General features: G+C 39.9%; 1 protein-coding gene across 2 annotated transcripts in view; it reads right to left on the bottom strand.

Moving 5' to 3' along the window:
* Nucleotides 1-16,767, bottom strand: part of map3k22 (mitogen-activated protein kinase kinase kinase 22) — a 114,348-nt gene that overhangs the window by 91,278 nt on the left and 6,303 nt on the right. For both annotated transcript variants that reach the window (XM_063057596.1, XM_063057606.1), the window contains exon 2: nt 321-402. In XM_063057596.1, coding sequence (XP_062913666.1) covers nt 321-339 — 19 coding nt within the window. In that variant the 5' untranslated portion in view covers nt 340-402. The remainder of the gene's footprint in view (nt 1-320; nt 403-16,767) is intronic.

Here is a 16,767-nt window from a genome sequence, read left to right as displayed (position 1 = left end):
GGTGATCAGAATGTACATGTATATCAACCAACACATGGATCTCCAAAGTTTACTACTTGCACACTACTGAAAAAATAATGTTTCAATATTCTCCCTACCCTCACATTTTCCCACATTATGCAGACTCTCCTTCCACCTCACTGGTCGCATTCCTAAGAGGTTGTCAAACTTTGATTTTGGAATGGTGGTAAACCACAATAGCATTTCCTTGACCTTTACACATTCTGACATTCTATAGAGGCACAAAGGAGAAACAGGAGCAAAAGGAGGCCATCACTGATTGAAACTAGAGGAAGAAGCACGTGGAAGGATTTACTCACCCATGATTACTGTCAACATCAGGACAAGCTTTCTCGGTGTCAAAGTAGAAAATTGGTGCTATCTTCTCATGGTAAAGTTACCCTGGTGAATGACCAAGAAAAATTCTCTATTAGTTGCAAAATTTCTAAACAAAATTCCCTTCAAATATACAGACACTTGTATTATTTTTAATATTTGAAAACCATTAATGATTTTATCAATATTTCACCTAGCAATATGGATTTTAATCTAACATTCAATATATTAAATTTGTCTAAAAAACACTCTAGCAAAGAAGAATGAATGACTTTACACTTACTCTTGGCTCAGATAGCACAGTTCCTGCATTTATCTCAAGTGAGCTGAACATCACCACCACAACCTGATTTGTACAACTGTATTTGGACAACTTTATACCCTTACACCTCATCTAAAACACTGAAAGTATCTACATCGAGCAAGGAATGATATAGTGATTAGCCAAGTGTGTAAAAGAGGAGCCAGAGATGAAAGAAAAATGCAGCCACTCTGGCATATCAAGAAATGAAATCTTCCAGCATTCTGGTTAACATTTCACCTACAAAATGAACCACAGATTAACTGGTCATTCATCTTACAGTCAGTTAGAACAGTATAGCACAACAAGAATATTTCAGGTTTTGGAACTATTCTAGAATATTGTAAAATACAGTGTATGAATTTGTGAATTACTATTATTACTTACTTAATACAATAATTTCTTAACGAAACATGGGTAGTAAACAAGCAGTCGCATAAGTTCTGGACATACCTATTCACAAATATGCATCACTGTTCACAAATTTACATATTGACAGCCTGGAGTGCATATGGAGAACTCAGACACAAAGTTCAGTAGAGAGATTCAAATTTTATTTTCAGAAGTTTCTCTCATACCCCTCATTTATTTATGTTCCCATCCCATCCCCACAAACTCCGTCCCCAACTATGGTACATCGGTTAACAAAACACTATGTTAGAATTTAAAAGGTTCCAGATTTGAACAGTAAGCTACACCAACCTTGGTCTCATGTAATAATGTAATATATGGGCTAGTAATACAGCAGCTTACTCTGGATGAATTCCTCTGTCAATAGCTATTAGGAACTAATGCACAGTTTTATTTCACATTAGTAGTAGTAGTGTTCTAATTTGTTCTGTATTTCACTTAAATACATAATTTGTTTCTCAGTTGAATGGTAGTTTGTCTTTTTAAAAAATAAGTTTGCAACTAATTCCATGAGATTTCAGCTAATTGCAGCAGCCACTTAATTGGGCCAAAATGTACTGGTCCCGATGCGTCCCAATTAACCAGAGTCCACTGTATTACATTATTACACACAACCTCAGTGGCCTTATCTGGATAGGTCAACAAATTTAGAGAACAGCAGAGTGGGAGAAAGCAGCAAGAGAAAGAAATCAGTCAAGGATATCCTTGTCCAGAGTCTCTTTTAACAACCTCTTTCAATGGAAATGGCTTCTTTTAACATCCTGGGATATACTTCAGCTAGACTTGTCAATTTATTAAATAATACAATCTATTTAAGGAATTGTCCATTTTCAAAGTTGATGGATTCCTAATATTTTCTCTTTATTTTGATTATCCAAACAACATTTCACATTTACATCATCAGAACCATCTCTCTCTGCAATGAACACAATCATAAAAAAAAGTTTGTTAGGAATGTTATCCCTATCCTAATCGACATAGATTACCTTTACAGTTTCTAACAGGCTTTTCTTTTTTTCATCTGCTTGCTATACATTCTAATTTCTTTTTCCTTGCCAATGTTTTCTCACGCCCTCTATCTGTTTTCATAATGCCCTTTGTAATATACTCCTACACCACGCATACTATTCCAGACTTTCTAATGCATTCAGTTCTCAATGGTTAATGTTTTGCTTTTGTTTTGTTTTACCCTATTTCCTATGTACCTTGACATCCCAAGATCTTTGGCTCTCCTATTGTCTATCGGTGCCTGCCCAGCACTTCATCAGGCACTTGGCAATGGTGTAACACAACCCCACTCTCATTCCAACACCTTCAAATATTATTGTAGAGAGCAAGAAGAAAGCCTACTTGCAAACTAAAATAAATCTGAGAACTGAGAAATCTGAGATGTTCTCAGGGAAAAATACAGAAGAAATGTGACAAATGTTCAGGGGATATTTGTGTGGAGTTCTGCATAGGTACGTTCCAATGACACAGGGAAGTTATGGTAGGGTACAGGAACCGTGGTGTACAGAGGCTGTAATAAATCTAGTCAAGAAGAAAAGAAAAGCTTACAAAAGGTTCAGAGAGCTAGGTAATGTTAGAGATCTACAAGATTATAAGGCTAATAGGAAGGAGCTTAAGAAGGAAATTAGGAGAGCCAGAAGGGGCCATGAGAAGGCCTTGGCGGGCAGGATTAAGGAAAACCCCAAGACATTCTACAAGTATGTGAAGAGCAAGAGGATAAGACGTGAAAGAACAAGACCTATCAAGTGTGACAGTGGGAAAGTATGTATGGAGCCGAAGAAAATAGCAGAGGTACTTAATGAATACTTTACTTCAGTATTCACTATGGTAAAGGATCTTGGTGACTGCAGTGATGACTTGCAGCAGACTGAAAAGCTTGAGCATGTAGATATTAAGAAAGAGGACGTGCTGCAGCTTTTGGAAAGCATCAAGTTGGATAAGTCACCGGGACCGGATGAGATGTACCCCAGGCTACTGTGGGAGGCAAGGGAGGAGATTGCTGAGCCTCTGGCAATGATCTTTGCATCATCAATGGGGACGGGAGAGGTTCGAGGATTGGAGGGTTGCAGATGTTGTTCCCTTATTCAAGAAAGGGAGTTGAGATAACCCAGGAAATTATAGACCAGTGAGTCTTATTTCAGTGGTTGGTAAGTTGATGGAGAAGATCCTGAGAGGCAGGAGTTATGAACATTTGGAGAGGTATAATATGATTAGGAATCGTCAGCAGGGCTTTGTCAAGGGCAGGTCGTACCTTACGAGCCTGATTGAATTTTTTGAGGATGTGACTAAACACATTGATGAAGTAAGAGCAGTAGATGAAGTGTATATGGATTTCAGGAAGGCATTTGATAAAGTATCCCATGCAAGGCTTATTGAGAAAGTAAAGAGGCATGGGATCCAAGGGGACATTGCTTTGTGGATCCAGAACTGGCTTGCTCACAGAAGGCAAAGAGTGGTTGTAGACGGGTCGTATTCAGCATGGAGGTCGGTGACCAGTGGAGTGCCTCAGGGATCTGTTCTGGAACCCTTACTCTTCATGGTTTTTATAAATGACCTGGATGAGGAAGTGGAGGGATGGGTTAGTAAGTTTGCTGATGACACAAAGGCTGGAGGTGTTGTAGATAGTGTGGAGGGCTGTCAGAGGTTACAGCAGGACATTGATAGGATGCAAAACTGGACTGAGAAGTGGCAGATGGAGTTCAACCCAGATAAGTATGAAGTAGTTCATTTTGGTAGGTCAAATATGATGGCAGAATATAGTATTAATGGTAAGACTCTTGGCAACGTGGAGGATCAGAGGGATCTTGGGGTCCGAGTTCATAGGACGCTCAAAGCAGCTGCGTAGGTTGAATCTGTAATTAAGAAGGCGTATGGTGTATTGGCCTTCATCAATCGTGGAAGTGAATTTAGAAGCCAAGAGGTAATGTTGCAGCTATATAGGACTTTGGTCAGACCCCACTTGGAGTACTGTGCTTAGTCCTGGTCGCCTCACTACAGGAAGGATGTGGAAGCCATAGAAAGGGTGCAGAGGAGATTTACAAGGATGTTGCCTGGACTGGGGAGCATGCCTTATGAGAATAGGCTGAGTGAACTCGGCCTTTTCTCCTTGGAGCGACAAGGATGAGAGGTGACCTGACAGAGGTGTATAAGATGATGAGAGGTATAAATCGTGTGGATAGTCAGAGGCTTTTTCCCAGGGCTGAAATGGTTGCCACAAGAGGATACAGGTTTAAGATGCTGGGGAGTAGGTACAGAGGAGATGTCAGGGTTAAGTTTTTTTACTCAGAGAGTGGTGAGTGCGTGGAATGGGCTGCCAGCAATGATGGTGGAAACGGATACAATAGGGTCTTTTATGAGACTTTTGGGTAGGTACATGGAGGTTAGAAAAATTGAGGGCTATAGATAAGCCTAGTAATTTCTAAGGTAGGGACATGTTCGGCATAACTTTGTGGGCCGAAGGGCCTGTATTGTGCTGTAGGGTTTCTATGTTTCTACTGCCCAGAGATTGCTCGATCCTTAATGGTAAGATCCTGTACATTCTGTAAAAGTGTCAATAGCATAGGGCCTCAAACAAGCCCACTATTAAAATGTTTTGACCATGGCCTTTATCTTATAAATCCTAAGTGGCCTACTTTATAACTTTGAAAGAGTGGTCACTCCACCTATGTACAATAGACACACATTTAGTTCCAGAAATTACAACCAAGGACGAGTTCTTATATCTGCCTGATGTACTGGAGCACTATGGATGGAATCTTTCATCTGATATATCATTTGCTTTGTCTCTTTTCTCAGTCCACTGAAGAATTCCTGCATTCCAGTCCACATTGGCTGGTTCATAGATTAGCTTTATTGCAAAATAATGACTGACTAATCAGAGGTTGATGGTGCAGTCAAATTGCCAACAACTGAATATCTTTGAAACCTCAACAGGTACTGTGTTTGCTTTGAAGAATCTTAAGAAAGAATAGCTATTATTAAGACTAACAGGCCTTTCACTAGAGTGGAACCTGTCCAGCTGTGCTAACTACACAGTGGGCTCCCTGCTATGTGCCACTGGGAAATTTACACTATGGGTGATCCTCAACCATCTTCTTCCAGTGGCCTCACAGCTACTCCTCAAGTTTTTCCACTCATCAGGAGGTACAACATTGGAGCGCATTACTATTCAACAAAGTGAGCACAATTACCACTCTATACCAGCTTGCTTGACTTCCAAAAAAAGCTTTGACTCCATGAATCAAGAGGGTCTGTGTAATATTCCTCCCATTCTCGCTTCCCACAGAAATTCATCCCTATCCTACGTCTGCTATATTCTTGCTGGCCAGGTAAGCTGTGTCATCACCAAATACCATTCTCAATCTTTCTAGCATCACAAGCATTCAGGCCGTAGATGCACTCAACCTGCTCTGATGGGCATTATTTGCAAGCCCATGATCAGACTCTGGTCAAAGGAAACAATTCAATGATGTATCTTTGAAGAATATAACACCTTCACTCACTTGTGGAATTCCCCGGATCTTGGCTGATCAAAATACAGATGCTGTATTTGGGACAACACTGAATACCTTGAAATCCCTTCTTGGATCCAGAAGGCCAAAAGACCAGATAAATCCACATAATGTTTCATAGTACTGACACACTGCTCAATCAAACGCCTCCAGATGGATTATGGCAAAGTGAACGGATCCTGTTTTGGCATCATCAGTCTCTTCAGAACCCACAGAACTGGAATAAAAGCAAGCCACCCTTGATTCAAGCGACTGCCTAAGGAAGAGGCCAAGGCCACAGTTTAATTTCTCTTCAGTATACTTGTATACTTCTGTATATTGTGTTTAAAATGTTAGTCGATAATTAGACTGACAACTAGATAATTATTTTATTATTTTAATATTTTCGTAACTATGTTTTTTCTGCTACCATAATTATACGTGCCTCTTAATTCATTGTGCTATACTCCTCTGCTCGGATTAGTCTGCAGACTACAATTGTCAGGGAATGCTAATACCGGATTTGCCACCACCTTTAATCTCTGGGTTTTGCAGAGATTTTTACATCTGAACGGGCAGAATAACATCCATTTATTTCTTGCATCCTGTGAATGATAGGACATTTACTGAGTACCTAAAAAAGACTGAACATGCTTCTACGACCTCCCTAGAGAGTACATTCCAGGCACTAAGCATTGTCTGCGGAAAATCTTCATAACCCTCCTCTAAACTTATCCTCTCTCACCTTGAATCAATGCCCTCTGGTATTTGACATTCCCACCTTGGGGGAGAAAAAAAGACTCCGATTATCTACTCTGTGTATACCACCCATCATTCTCTAAACCTCTATCAGGTAGCCCTTTCAGTTTCCAAAATTCTAGAGAAAACAATTCAAGTTTGTCTAACTTATTCTTACAGTTAATCCAGTTCAATCCAAGTAGCAGCCTGGTCAACTTCATCTCCACTCTCTCTAAAGCCCACATTCTTCTTGTAGTGTGGCAACCAGAAATGCATGCAATACTCCAAATGTGGCCTAACCACAATGTTATATGGCTACAGCATGACTTCCTGACTTTAATACTCAACATTCCTACCAGTGAAATCAGGAATGGTGAGAAGGGCACATGCACAGCCACCAATGGGACATAGCAGAAAAGATGGACTGATACCTGGTTTTAAGGATGCTCAAGTTAAATATAATAACCTAACTGCTGCCTATCTGATTGTGGATTACAGGAGGAACGAGGACAGACTTGGCCTGATCAATATCAATGGGTCTGCAGTTGACAGGGTGAATAGTTTCAAGTTCCTCAGTAATGATCATCACCAATGATCTCACCTGGACTGTACACAGTCCTGACGAAGGGTCTCGGCCTGAAACGTCGACTGCGCCTCTTCCTATAGATGCTGCTTGGCCTGCTGCGTTCACCAGCAACTTTGATGTATGTTGCTTGAATTTCCAGCATCTGCAGAATTCCTGTTGTTTGGACTGTACACAGTGGCTTTGTGGCAAATAAAAGCAGAACAACATCTCTTCCATCTCAGGCGACTGAAGAAGTTCGGCATGGGCAACCAAATCCTCAAGAACTTCTACAGGGACACCATTGAGAGCATAATGACTGGCTGTATCACCGCCTGGTATGGGAACTGCACCAACCTTTTTCGCATGGCAATGCAAAGAGTGCTACAGACAGCGCAGTGCATCTGTGGATGTGAAATTCCCTCCTGTGAGGATATTTATAGCAGCAAGTGCAAAAAGAAGGCCTGGAAGATCATCAGGGACACCAGTCACCCCAACCATAAACCATTTCAGCTACTTCCGTCTGACAAACAGTACCGCAGCATTAAAGCAGGACCAGCAGGCTATGGGATAGCTTCTTTCTACAAGCCATCAAACTTTTAAATTCACATGTCTGTACATTGCAACAGAGTCATAATGCAAAGATTTTTACTCCCTCATGTTGCGGGATGGATGTAAAATTTAAATAAATTCTAGATAATAAAACAAATACAAGACGGTGAAATCAGTGCAACATATAGTAGTTCTGCCATTTGCATCGACTTTCCCAGTTGCATCGAAGTAAAAACTTATGTCAACCCTAAATCTACTCTGTTGTTAAACTGACATTAAGCGAGTGCCTAATCCATACAGTCCAAGGACCCAGTCATACTCCAATCTTTTTAATTGGTCTCTGCCAGACAGTGGTAAAGTCAAAGCATTTGCTCTCAACACTTCTGGAATTCTGCTGGTATACACATACCATGGCTCCAATGGAAAAAGATCATTGGTTAGAATATGATTGGATTTGGCTTTAACATTCCCCTCTATCATGGGCATCTTGGTCAGCACTGAACAGTTGGGCTGAAGGGCCTGTTTCTGTGCTGCACAACTCTATGACTCAACAGTGGAACATCCAAGTAACCATTGCTTTTGGAACTCACACAGAAAGAAAGAAGATGTGCATTGAGTACATAAAAGTCTATGCGGTATGTCATTGCTACCAGAGAGAAAGAATTTGTTGAGTTGCAAATTCTCAAAACACAGAAGTACCAACTTTTTTTAAAATATGCAATGAAGCTTTCTGATTTCATCCAAATTTCCCAGGGTAGTTACTTTAATTCCAATTGTGGAACTAGTGAATACTACGAAGCAGATTCAATGCAATCAATCCCCTTGGGTGACTAAATATATTTTGCTCTCATTAACAGAACACTATGCAACTTTGGCAATGTTTGCAGAAAACAGTATTACTGTGCCCTCTAATCACAATGTGAGAACGAGTGATGTTACAGTCCATCTGTTGTGAATCAGGTTCTTCAACTGCAGCCAAATCTCACCATCAAATGTTCCATTACACCAAAAGAAAAATACCAGAAAGAAAACTACAGGGACATTTTACTTCTGATTTATGTATCTGTTTACAAAAGTTCATTGAGTTTGAAATCAGATTAATCACAAACACACACACAGACACAAATTCATAAAATGGCTTCTTACATTATGGTCCTGATAACTTAGGGGAGACAGGGAAGATGTTTTGCCTTAGCAAACCTGGAAGAATGGCTACAGCGTGTTCTGCTAAATGTAAAGGCAGGAACTGAGAGCTAATTTTAAAATCTTTTGTTTGACCGCAGCCAGCCTGCTTGAGAAACTGGCTGATGTCAAGTAGGCAAGCCCGTGGCACAAGGCTGCAACAGAGAAGCTTGAAAATAAAAGGGAATTCAATTCAAGAAAAGTAAGGCAAATACTGTGAGTATCAGGAAGGAGCAAGGAAATGGAATAAGCAAAAGGGGTACATCATGAGCCAAGGAGACCATAGGATAAACTATGAGAACACAATTAGACTATTGTTGGGATGGTTAATAATCTGTTGGAGCACTGGGGAAAGCACTCCTGCTCTTTATCATCCACAGCATTACAATGCTCCCGCCCCTTCCATGAATATCTTACACTGCTTGATAACTGCTAGATTTGCCTAGATCTGGGAAACCCAACTGCTCACTAGTAAAACTGGAAAAGTGAAAAATATATGAAGCATACATCCTGATTTAAATAGTAAAATGAGGGATCTCCCGTTATGAGTGGCTAACCCCTCAACTGACAGGAAATATGAGAGACTACACTTGCCCATTTAGGAGTGTACAGACAGTTGCAGTGAGTCATATATGCAGTCTGTTTTTCAATTCCACAAATCTAATGTACAAGCAATTCCCCGTCAAGTTATTAAACCATCATCAGGGCAAGGAATTAAGTCATCCACATCATCAGGCTATCAATTTTCAAATAATCTTGAATCATCTGCTAACACACTGAATGGACAGCATCCTAAGCTGCCCTGTTTATACAAGGTGATGGCTCACAACATTTTCTAGCTGGACAACTTACTTGTCTGTCTCTCCATCTGGTTGGTGAATGGTGAATGGTGGTTGGAGTAGTTTGGAAACCTGGAGATCCAAGACTTAACAATTTCCTTTTCCAATCTTCCTCAACAATGGCATCTCATTAGCATGATTTTATGAGCTTATAAATTAGTAACTATAAATATTTCACTGAAGATATTTCAAATTGATCATCTGAGAAGCTACACTCTTACTTGCTGGATTCAGATAAGCTCCAGATTCCGATAGAGAACGTCTCACTGGTTTAGATGTTCGCTGAACTAAATGCTGTTCTAAAGATCACATCATCTCTAAGACCAGTGATTGACAAATCCTTGGGTATAAAAAGTATAAAAATCGTTTACTAGATGAGACCAGATATTTTTAATGAAGGTTCAAAAATTTTGAAGTATATTTATTATCAAAGCACACATACGTCACCATATACAACCCTGAGTTTTATTTTCTTGCAGGCATACCCAATAAATCCATAACAGAATCAATGAAAGACCTTAATCCTTAATCTATGGGATTTAGGTATGAATGGCGATTGCTGCACCTACTGGCAATGGAAATAATAGAGACCATTCTTATCTTTAAAATAATTGACGTTTAAATTGACTTTTTTTTAGTTGTCTTTAAGATTTAGAATGTATAGCTAAAATTGTGATGGAAACAGGTTCAGTGGCAAGGTAAAGAATGGAATCCTGTTATTCCTCCAGATGGGTTCCTTCTGTGTTAGATGATTCTATCAGAAGAATATAGTGAATCTACTTACTGAACCACTATCTGGTCAAAAGGTTCCCAAATCTTTCAGGGTAGATTATAATTAACAAAATTTGGCATGTTTTCTGGAATAACTCCAACCAGCAAAAGACTAAACAAAACTAAGAATAAATTCAGCTCTAAAATGGTGCCAAAATGAATGAAACAAGTTTTTGCAAATTCTGATGTACAAAGAATACAGTTACTCATGGCATAAGTTCCCTTTATAAATCGATGGATGAAACTAAACCAACTTTGCCCAAGCTTTAAAGATCCAAAAGGAAGTCAAAAACATTGTAAAACTGAGCCAATTATAAAATCACTATAGTTTTCTTATTAACAGCCAAATGAACTTAGGTATATGGTCTTGAAACAATTGTACCATTTATTATATTTTTCAAAAACATCAAGGCTCAATGCAAGCTGTATTATTTAGTGTTTTGTTTCCTTATTTTCCAAAATGGCAGTGATCTAATATTTTTAGAATGGTCATACAGTTGTTCAGCATTCAGTGTAGCAAAGGCTAAGAAGTCACAAGATTGGTGCTCCAGAACTAGCTCCACCTCTAGCAAAACTGTTCCAGTACAGTTACAACACTAGCATCCTTTCCAAATGGAAAGATGCCCAGCTATTTTCTGACTGCATTAAACAGGGAAAATGCAAAACAGTTAATCATCAATTATCAGTGAAAGTATAATCAACAGCATCTACTAATAATGTGCTTACCAATGCCAAAACCACACATCTTCAACCTGCATCACAGCTTTCAAGAGAATATTCAAACATGGACTGCTAAGTGGCTGGAAACATTTGAACATCAAACTGCCAACTCCATAAAGGGAAAATTTGGCCACCTACCCTTTACATGTAATGAGATGCCTGTAGCCAAATCCTTCACCATCAACTGGACAAGAGGTAATCTGGATCAACTTTATGAATGTTGTAACGTAGCTACAACAGGTCAGAGGCTGAGTTTCCTGTAAGGAGTGACTCACCACCTGACAGCCCAAAGGCAATGAGATGGAATGTGTTCCAATTGCCTTTGCAGATGCAGCTCTAACAGCATGCAATAAGCTTGGCACCATCCAGTGCAAATCAACCTACTGACATTCACACCTACCACTCTAAACGTTCATGCCTCGCAACAATGGGTCACCAGGGCTGCAGTGTGTATGATCTGCAAAATGCTGTGCACCTCCACAAGTCTGCTATATCAGACTAAAATGCATGAACTCCACTACCAAGGAGGACAACAGCAGAAAGCACATGGAAACCATTACAAATCATGAAATCACGAGAAGAGACTGGTCCGGAGACACCTCTGTACCATCGTAAATCCATCACTCCAGCTCCTGCAGTTTGCTTATGAACCACCTATTGGAGTTAAGGACACCATTACCTTCCTGCTTCAATGGGCTTACACCCATCTGGATGAACTGGGCAGCACTGTGTTCTTTGATTTCTCCAGTGCTTTTAACATCATACAACATGTTTTACTAGGGAGTACGCTCATGGAGATGCAGGTGGATGCTCTACTAGTGCCCTGGATTACAGACTACGTGTCCAGACGGCACAGTATGTGAGACTGCAGAGCTGTGATTCAGACACTGTGGTTGGAAGCACAGGGGCACCTTAGGGGACTGTCCTGTCCCCCTTCCTGTTCACCGTCTACACCTTCGACCTCAGATACAACTCCAAGTCCTGCCACCTGCAGAAGTTTTCAGACGATTCGGCAGTTGTGGGCTGAATCACCTGCAGCTCAACATCACTAAGACAAAGGAGTTGGTGGTGGACTTCAGAAAGGTGAAAACACCCTGCATTCCCATCTCCATCAAGGGAACCGATGCGGTAGTCGTCTGGGACTACAAATACCTGGCAACTCACCTAGACAATAAACTGGACTGGAATAAAAACACAGGGGCTCTGTACAAGAAGGGACAGAGCTGAATGTACTTCCTGAGGAGGCTCCAGTTATTCAACATCTGCAGTACTTTGCTGCAGATGCTCTACAACTCAATGGCGGCCAACGTTCTGTTCTTTGCCGTAGTCTGCTGGGGCAGCAGGGTGAGAGCAGCTCACGCCAATAAGATCGATAAGCTCGTCAGGAAGGCCGGTTCTGTTCTGGGGGTGGAACTGGATTCCCTGGAGGTTGTGTCTGAGAGGAGGATGCTGCAGAAGCTACAGAATATTATGGACAATCCCTCTCACCCCCTCCATGACATACTGGACAAACAGAGGAGCACCTTTAGTAATAGACTGATTCCACTGAAGTGCACCACTGAACACCACAGGAGATCCTTTCTCCCTGTGGCTTTAAGACTCTACAACTCCTCCTCCTTAAGTATATAAGTATATGGTTTCATTGGACATGTGAATCTGGCACTATTACTTTTTAATGCACATTTTGTATTCTTTTTCATATCTCAATGGTTACATTTTGTATTTTAAAGTATATATTTCTGACTGAGCAAACTTGTAACATTAATTTCCTTTGGGATAAATAAAGTTTTATCTTACACTGTCACCTGAGGATTTCTCTTCATATCACATATCATCTGACTTGAAAATATATCAGATTTCTTCACTGTTCTGGATCTTTCTAATTAGCACCATTGTAAGTGTTTTCTCAATGGATGGACGTTACCTTCTCAAGACCAATAGGGATGGGCAATAATTGCTGACCTTGTTAGAATGGCCTGGATTATAAAAATAAACAAAATTTACTCATTTTCCTGTGCATTACTAAGGAAATGCTGCATTATTGGAGGTATCAAGTTGGAAATCCACTGCACCAAATGGAAATCTTGCAAACGAATGCTTCCATTGCCACAAAACAATTTTCAGAAGTGGAATGTTTTATTAATATGGTCCTAACTAACACTCACCCACCTGACTGAAGGCCCTGTCATTTTTCAGATTATTCATTAAACCTCAGTCCCTGCTCGCTTCTCAAGGAGATCTAAAAGATCTCACTGGACTCTTTTGGAAAGAAGGGGTGTTTCTCTGTCATCCTTTCCATTATTCCATCATTATCTCATTACTACTTGTAAGAATAACTTCACTGGCCATCGTACATATGGAATATTGTAAAAAGGGTCACTAATTGCTAGTTTGCTTATCCTTTTATAGAAACACAATACCGGAGAATTAGCCTTAAAACTTACAAATGGCTTATGATTCTTTTTAAACTTCTTTAGGTCAATGCCTCTGTCTAACGAATAGGGAGAGGGTCACATAAGAAGAATAAATAACTGCACAGCAGTACAGACTTTGCCAGATTTATTTTGACTGCAGTATCATTCTTCCCTTCTGTTTCTTGGAATTGCACAACTACCCACAGCCAAAATATTCTGCAGCCCACACGTAGCCACAAAAGGACTGATTTTTGAATTCCCTGGACTTTGATCTTTCTTATACGCTCTTCCATTTTATTTTGCCTTTCGGAGCACAGGGAAAACCATGCAGTACCTGGACTCTCTCTTCACAACTCCGTCTATTTTCAAAACAAAATCAAATTGCAGGGACGCTTTGAAAAGAAAAATTGAAATCCCTCTTACACTGTGAAAGAATATAAGGAAACAGCCTATTTATTTAACACAAAATTATGCACAGTCCGTGGGTGAATAAACAGCAGTTAGGTGTGATACGCTATCATATAAAATATCGTCAGGCATTTAGGAAGCATAGTTAAATATTTGTTGCTTGTTAACATCTATAGAACACTTGAAATGTGCTCTATAACCAAATGTACTCATCCGGACTACAGTCCAAATTCTGACTCCCCATTCACTTTTAATTCCAGTTCAGTATGTGGCTTTATACAATTATCTAACCAGTTATCATAAGTTTAATATTCCCAGAAAGAATCCAAATATTATCCAGAAGATAAAGGTATCAAGGACCCAGTTTAGCTGCTTAAATGATTCCAAGTACAATATTCAACCTGAAATGAATTGTTTTGTTTCAAGCCAGGATAACAAAACATGTTGCAACAACGTGCTTCCCTAGCCTCTTATTAAGGAAATAAAAAAAAGGGCTAGACTAGTGGCCTCATCCTATGCGTCAGCCATTAGTTTCTGCCAGAAAGTACACAAATCTGAAAATCAGGTAAGATTAAGCAGTCTTGGCTGTCAACAACAATTAACAGGACTATCTATGCATCCATCAGAGAGATTAACACATGAGAGTCTGTATCATTGTCAGAAAAGGATTCACTATTTCCTTCAGAATAGTGAAATGCAAATTAGAAGGTTTTAAAATAGACTGAACTAACATCAGCTAAAGGCAAAGTTATCCTAGATCTGATCTCTATGCTATCCATTTAAGCTTAGAAATCATACTTGGGCAAAAATAACATGTGAACAAAGTAACCAACTAACAATTTAAACAGTAATAGACCATAAACGACAGAAGCAGAATAAGGCCACTTGGCCCATTGAGTAAGCACTGTCATTTAATCATGGCTGATTGAATTTTCTTCTCAGCCCCAATCTCCTGCCTTCTCCCCATATTCCTTCATGCAGAGACCAATCAAGAATCAATCAACCACTGCCTTAAATATACATAAAGACTTGGCCTCCACAGCTGCCTGTGGCAAAGGATTCCACAGATTCACCATTCCCTGGCTAAAGAAATTCCTCATCTCCATTCTAAAAGGGCGCCCCTCTATTCTGAGGCTGTGTCCTCTGGTCTAAGACTCTCCCACCACAGGAAACATCTCCATATCCACCCTATCAGGGCCTTTTACCAATTGATAGGTTTCAAAGAGGTCACCACTAATTCTTCTGAATTCTGGTGAATACAGGCATCAAATGCTGTTCATATAACAAGCCATTCAATCATGGAATCATTTTCTTGAACCTCCTTTGAACCTTCTCCAGTTTCAGCACATCCTTTCTAAGATAAGGAGCCCAAAACTGCTCACAATACTCCAAGCAAGGCCTCACCAGCTTCTAAGGTTTCAACATTACATCCTTGCTTTTATATTCTAGTCCTCTCAAAATGAAAGCTAACATTGTATTTGCCTTCCTCACCACAGACTCAAACCGCAAATGAACTTTTAGGGAATCCTGCACAAGGACCTACAAGTCCTTTTGCACCTCAGTTTTTTATATTTTCACTCCATTTAGAAAATAGTCAACTCTTTCATTTCTTCTACCAAAGTGAATGGCCACACAATTTCCGACACTGTATTCCATCTGCAGTTTCCTTGCTCATTCTCCTCATCCGTCTAAATCCTTCTGTAGTCTCTCCATTTCCTCAAAATTACCTGTACCTCCTCCTATCTTCATATTGTCTGCAAAATTTTCCAACAAAGCCATCATCCAAATCACTGACATATAACGTAAAAAGAATTGGTCCCAACACAGACCCCTGAGGAACACCACTAGTCGCTGGCAGCCAACTAGAATAGGCTCCCCTTATTCCCACTCTTTGCCTCTAGTCAATCAGCCACTGCTTTATCCATGCTAGAATCTTTCCTATAATACCATGAACTCATAGCTTGTTAAGCAGCCTCATGTGTGGCATCTTGGCAAAGGCCTTCTGAAAATCCAACTACACAACATCAGCCAATTCTCTTTTTGTCTATCCTGTTTGTTATTTCTTCAAAAAATTCCAACACATTTGTCAGACACGATTTTCCCTTGAGGAAAACATGCTGACTACTGCGTATTTCATCATGTGCCTCCAAGTACCCTGAGACCACATCCTTAATAATCCGTTTCAGCATCTTCCCAACCACTCAAGTCAGGCTAACTGGCCTATAGTTTCCTTTCTTCTGCCTTTCCCCCTTCTTGAAGAGTAGAACGACATTTGCAATTTTCCTGTCTTCTGGAACCATTCCAGAATCTATTGATTCTTAAAGATCATAACTAATGCCTCCACCATCTCTTCAGCCACCTCTTTCAGAACCTGGGATATACACCATGTAGTCTAGGTCACTTATCTACCTTTAGACCTTTCAGTTTCCCCAAGAACCTTCTCTCTAGAAATGTAACTTCACATAATACATCACTTCTGACAACTGGAACTTCCACCATATTGCTAGTGTCTTCCACAGAGAAGACTAATACAAAATACTTATTTTCTTCATCCATCATTTCCTTGTCCCCCATTACTACCTCTCCAGCATAATTTTCCAGCAGTCTGATATCCACTCTTGCCTCTCTTTTATACTTTATGTATCTGAAGAAACTTTTGGCATCCTCTTTAATATTATTGGCTAGCTTACTTTCATATTCAATCTTTACCTTCTTAATTACTTTTTTAGTTGCCTTCTGATGGTTTTTTAAAACCTATCATATCCTCTAACTTCCCACTAATGTTTCCTCTACTATATGTCTTCTCTTTGGCTTTTATGTTGGCTTTGATTTAACTTGTTAGGCACAGTTGTGTCATATTTTCTTTAGAATTATTCTTCCTCATTGGGATGCATATATCCTCTGCCTTCCAAATTGCTTCCAGAAATTCCAACCACTGCTGCTCTGCTGTCATCCCCGCTAGTGTTTTTTCCAATCAATTCTGGGCAACTCCTCTTTCATGGCTCTGTAACTCCCTTTACTCCACTATAATACT

The sequence above is a fragment of the Mobula hypostoma genome, chromosome 1 (assembly GCF_963921235.1).
Source record: "Mobula hypostoma chromosome 1, sMobHyp1.1, whole genome shotgun sequence".
NCBI classification, from domain to species: domain Eukaryota; kingdom Metazoa; phylum Chordata; class Chondrichthyes; order Myliobatiformes; family Myliobatidae; genus Mobula; species Mobula hypostoma.
Note: the sequence above shows the minus strand (reverse complement) of the source record. Positions and strands in the feature narration are given on the sequence as shown.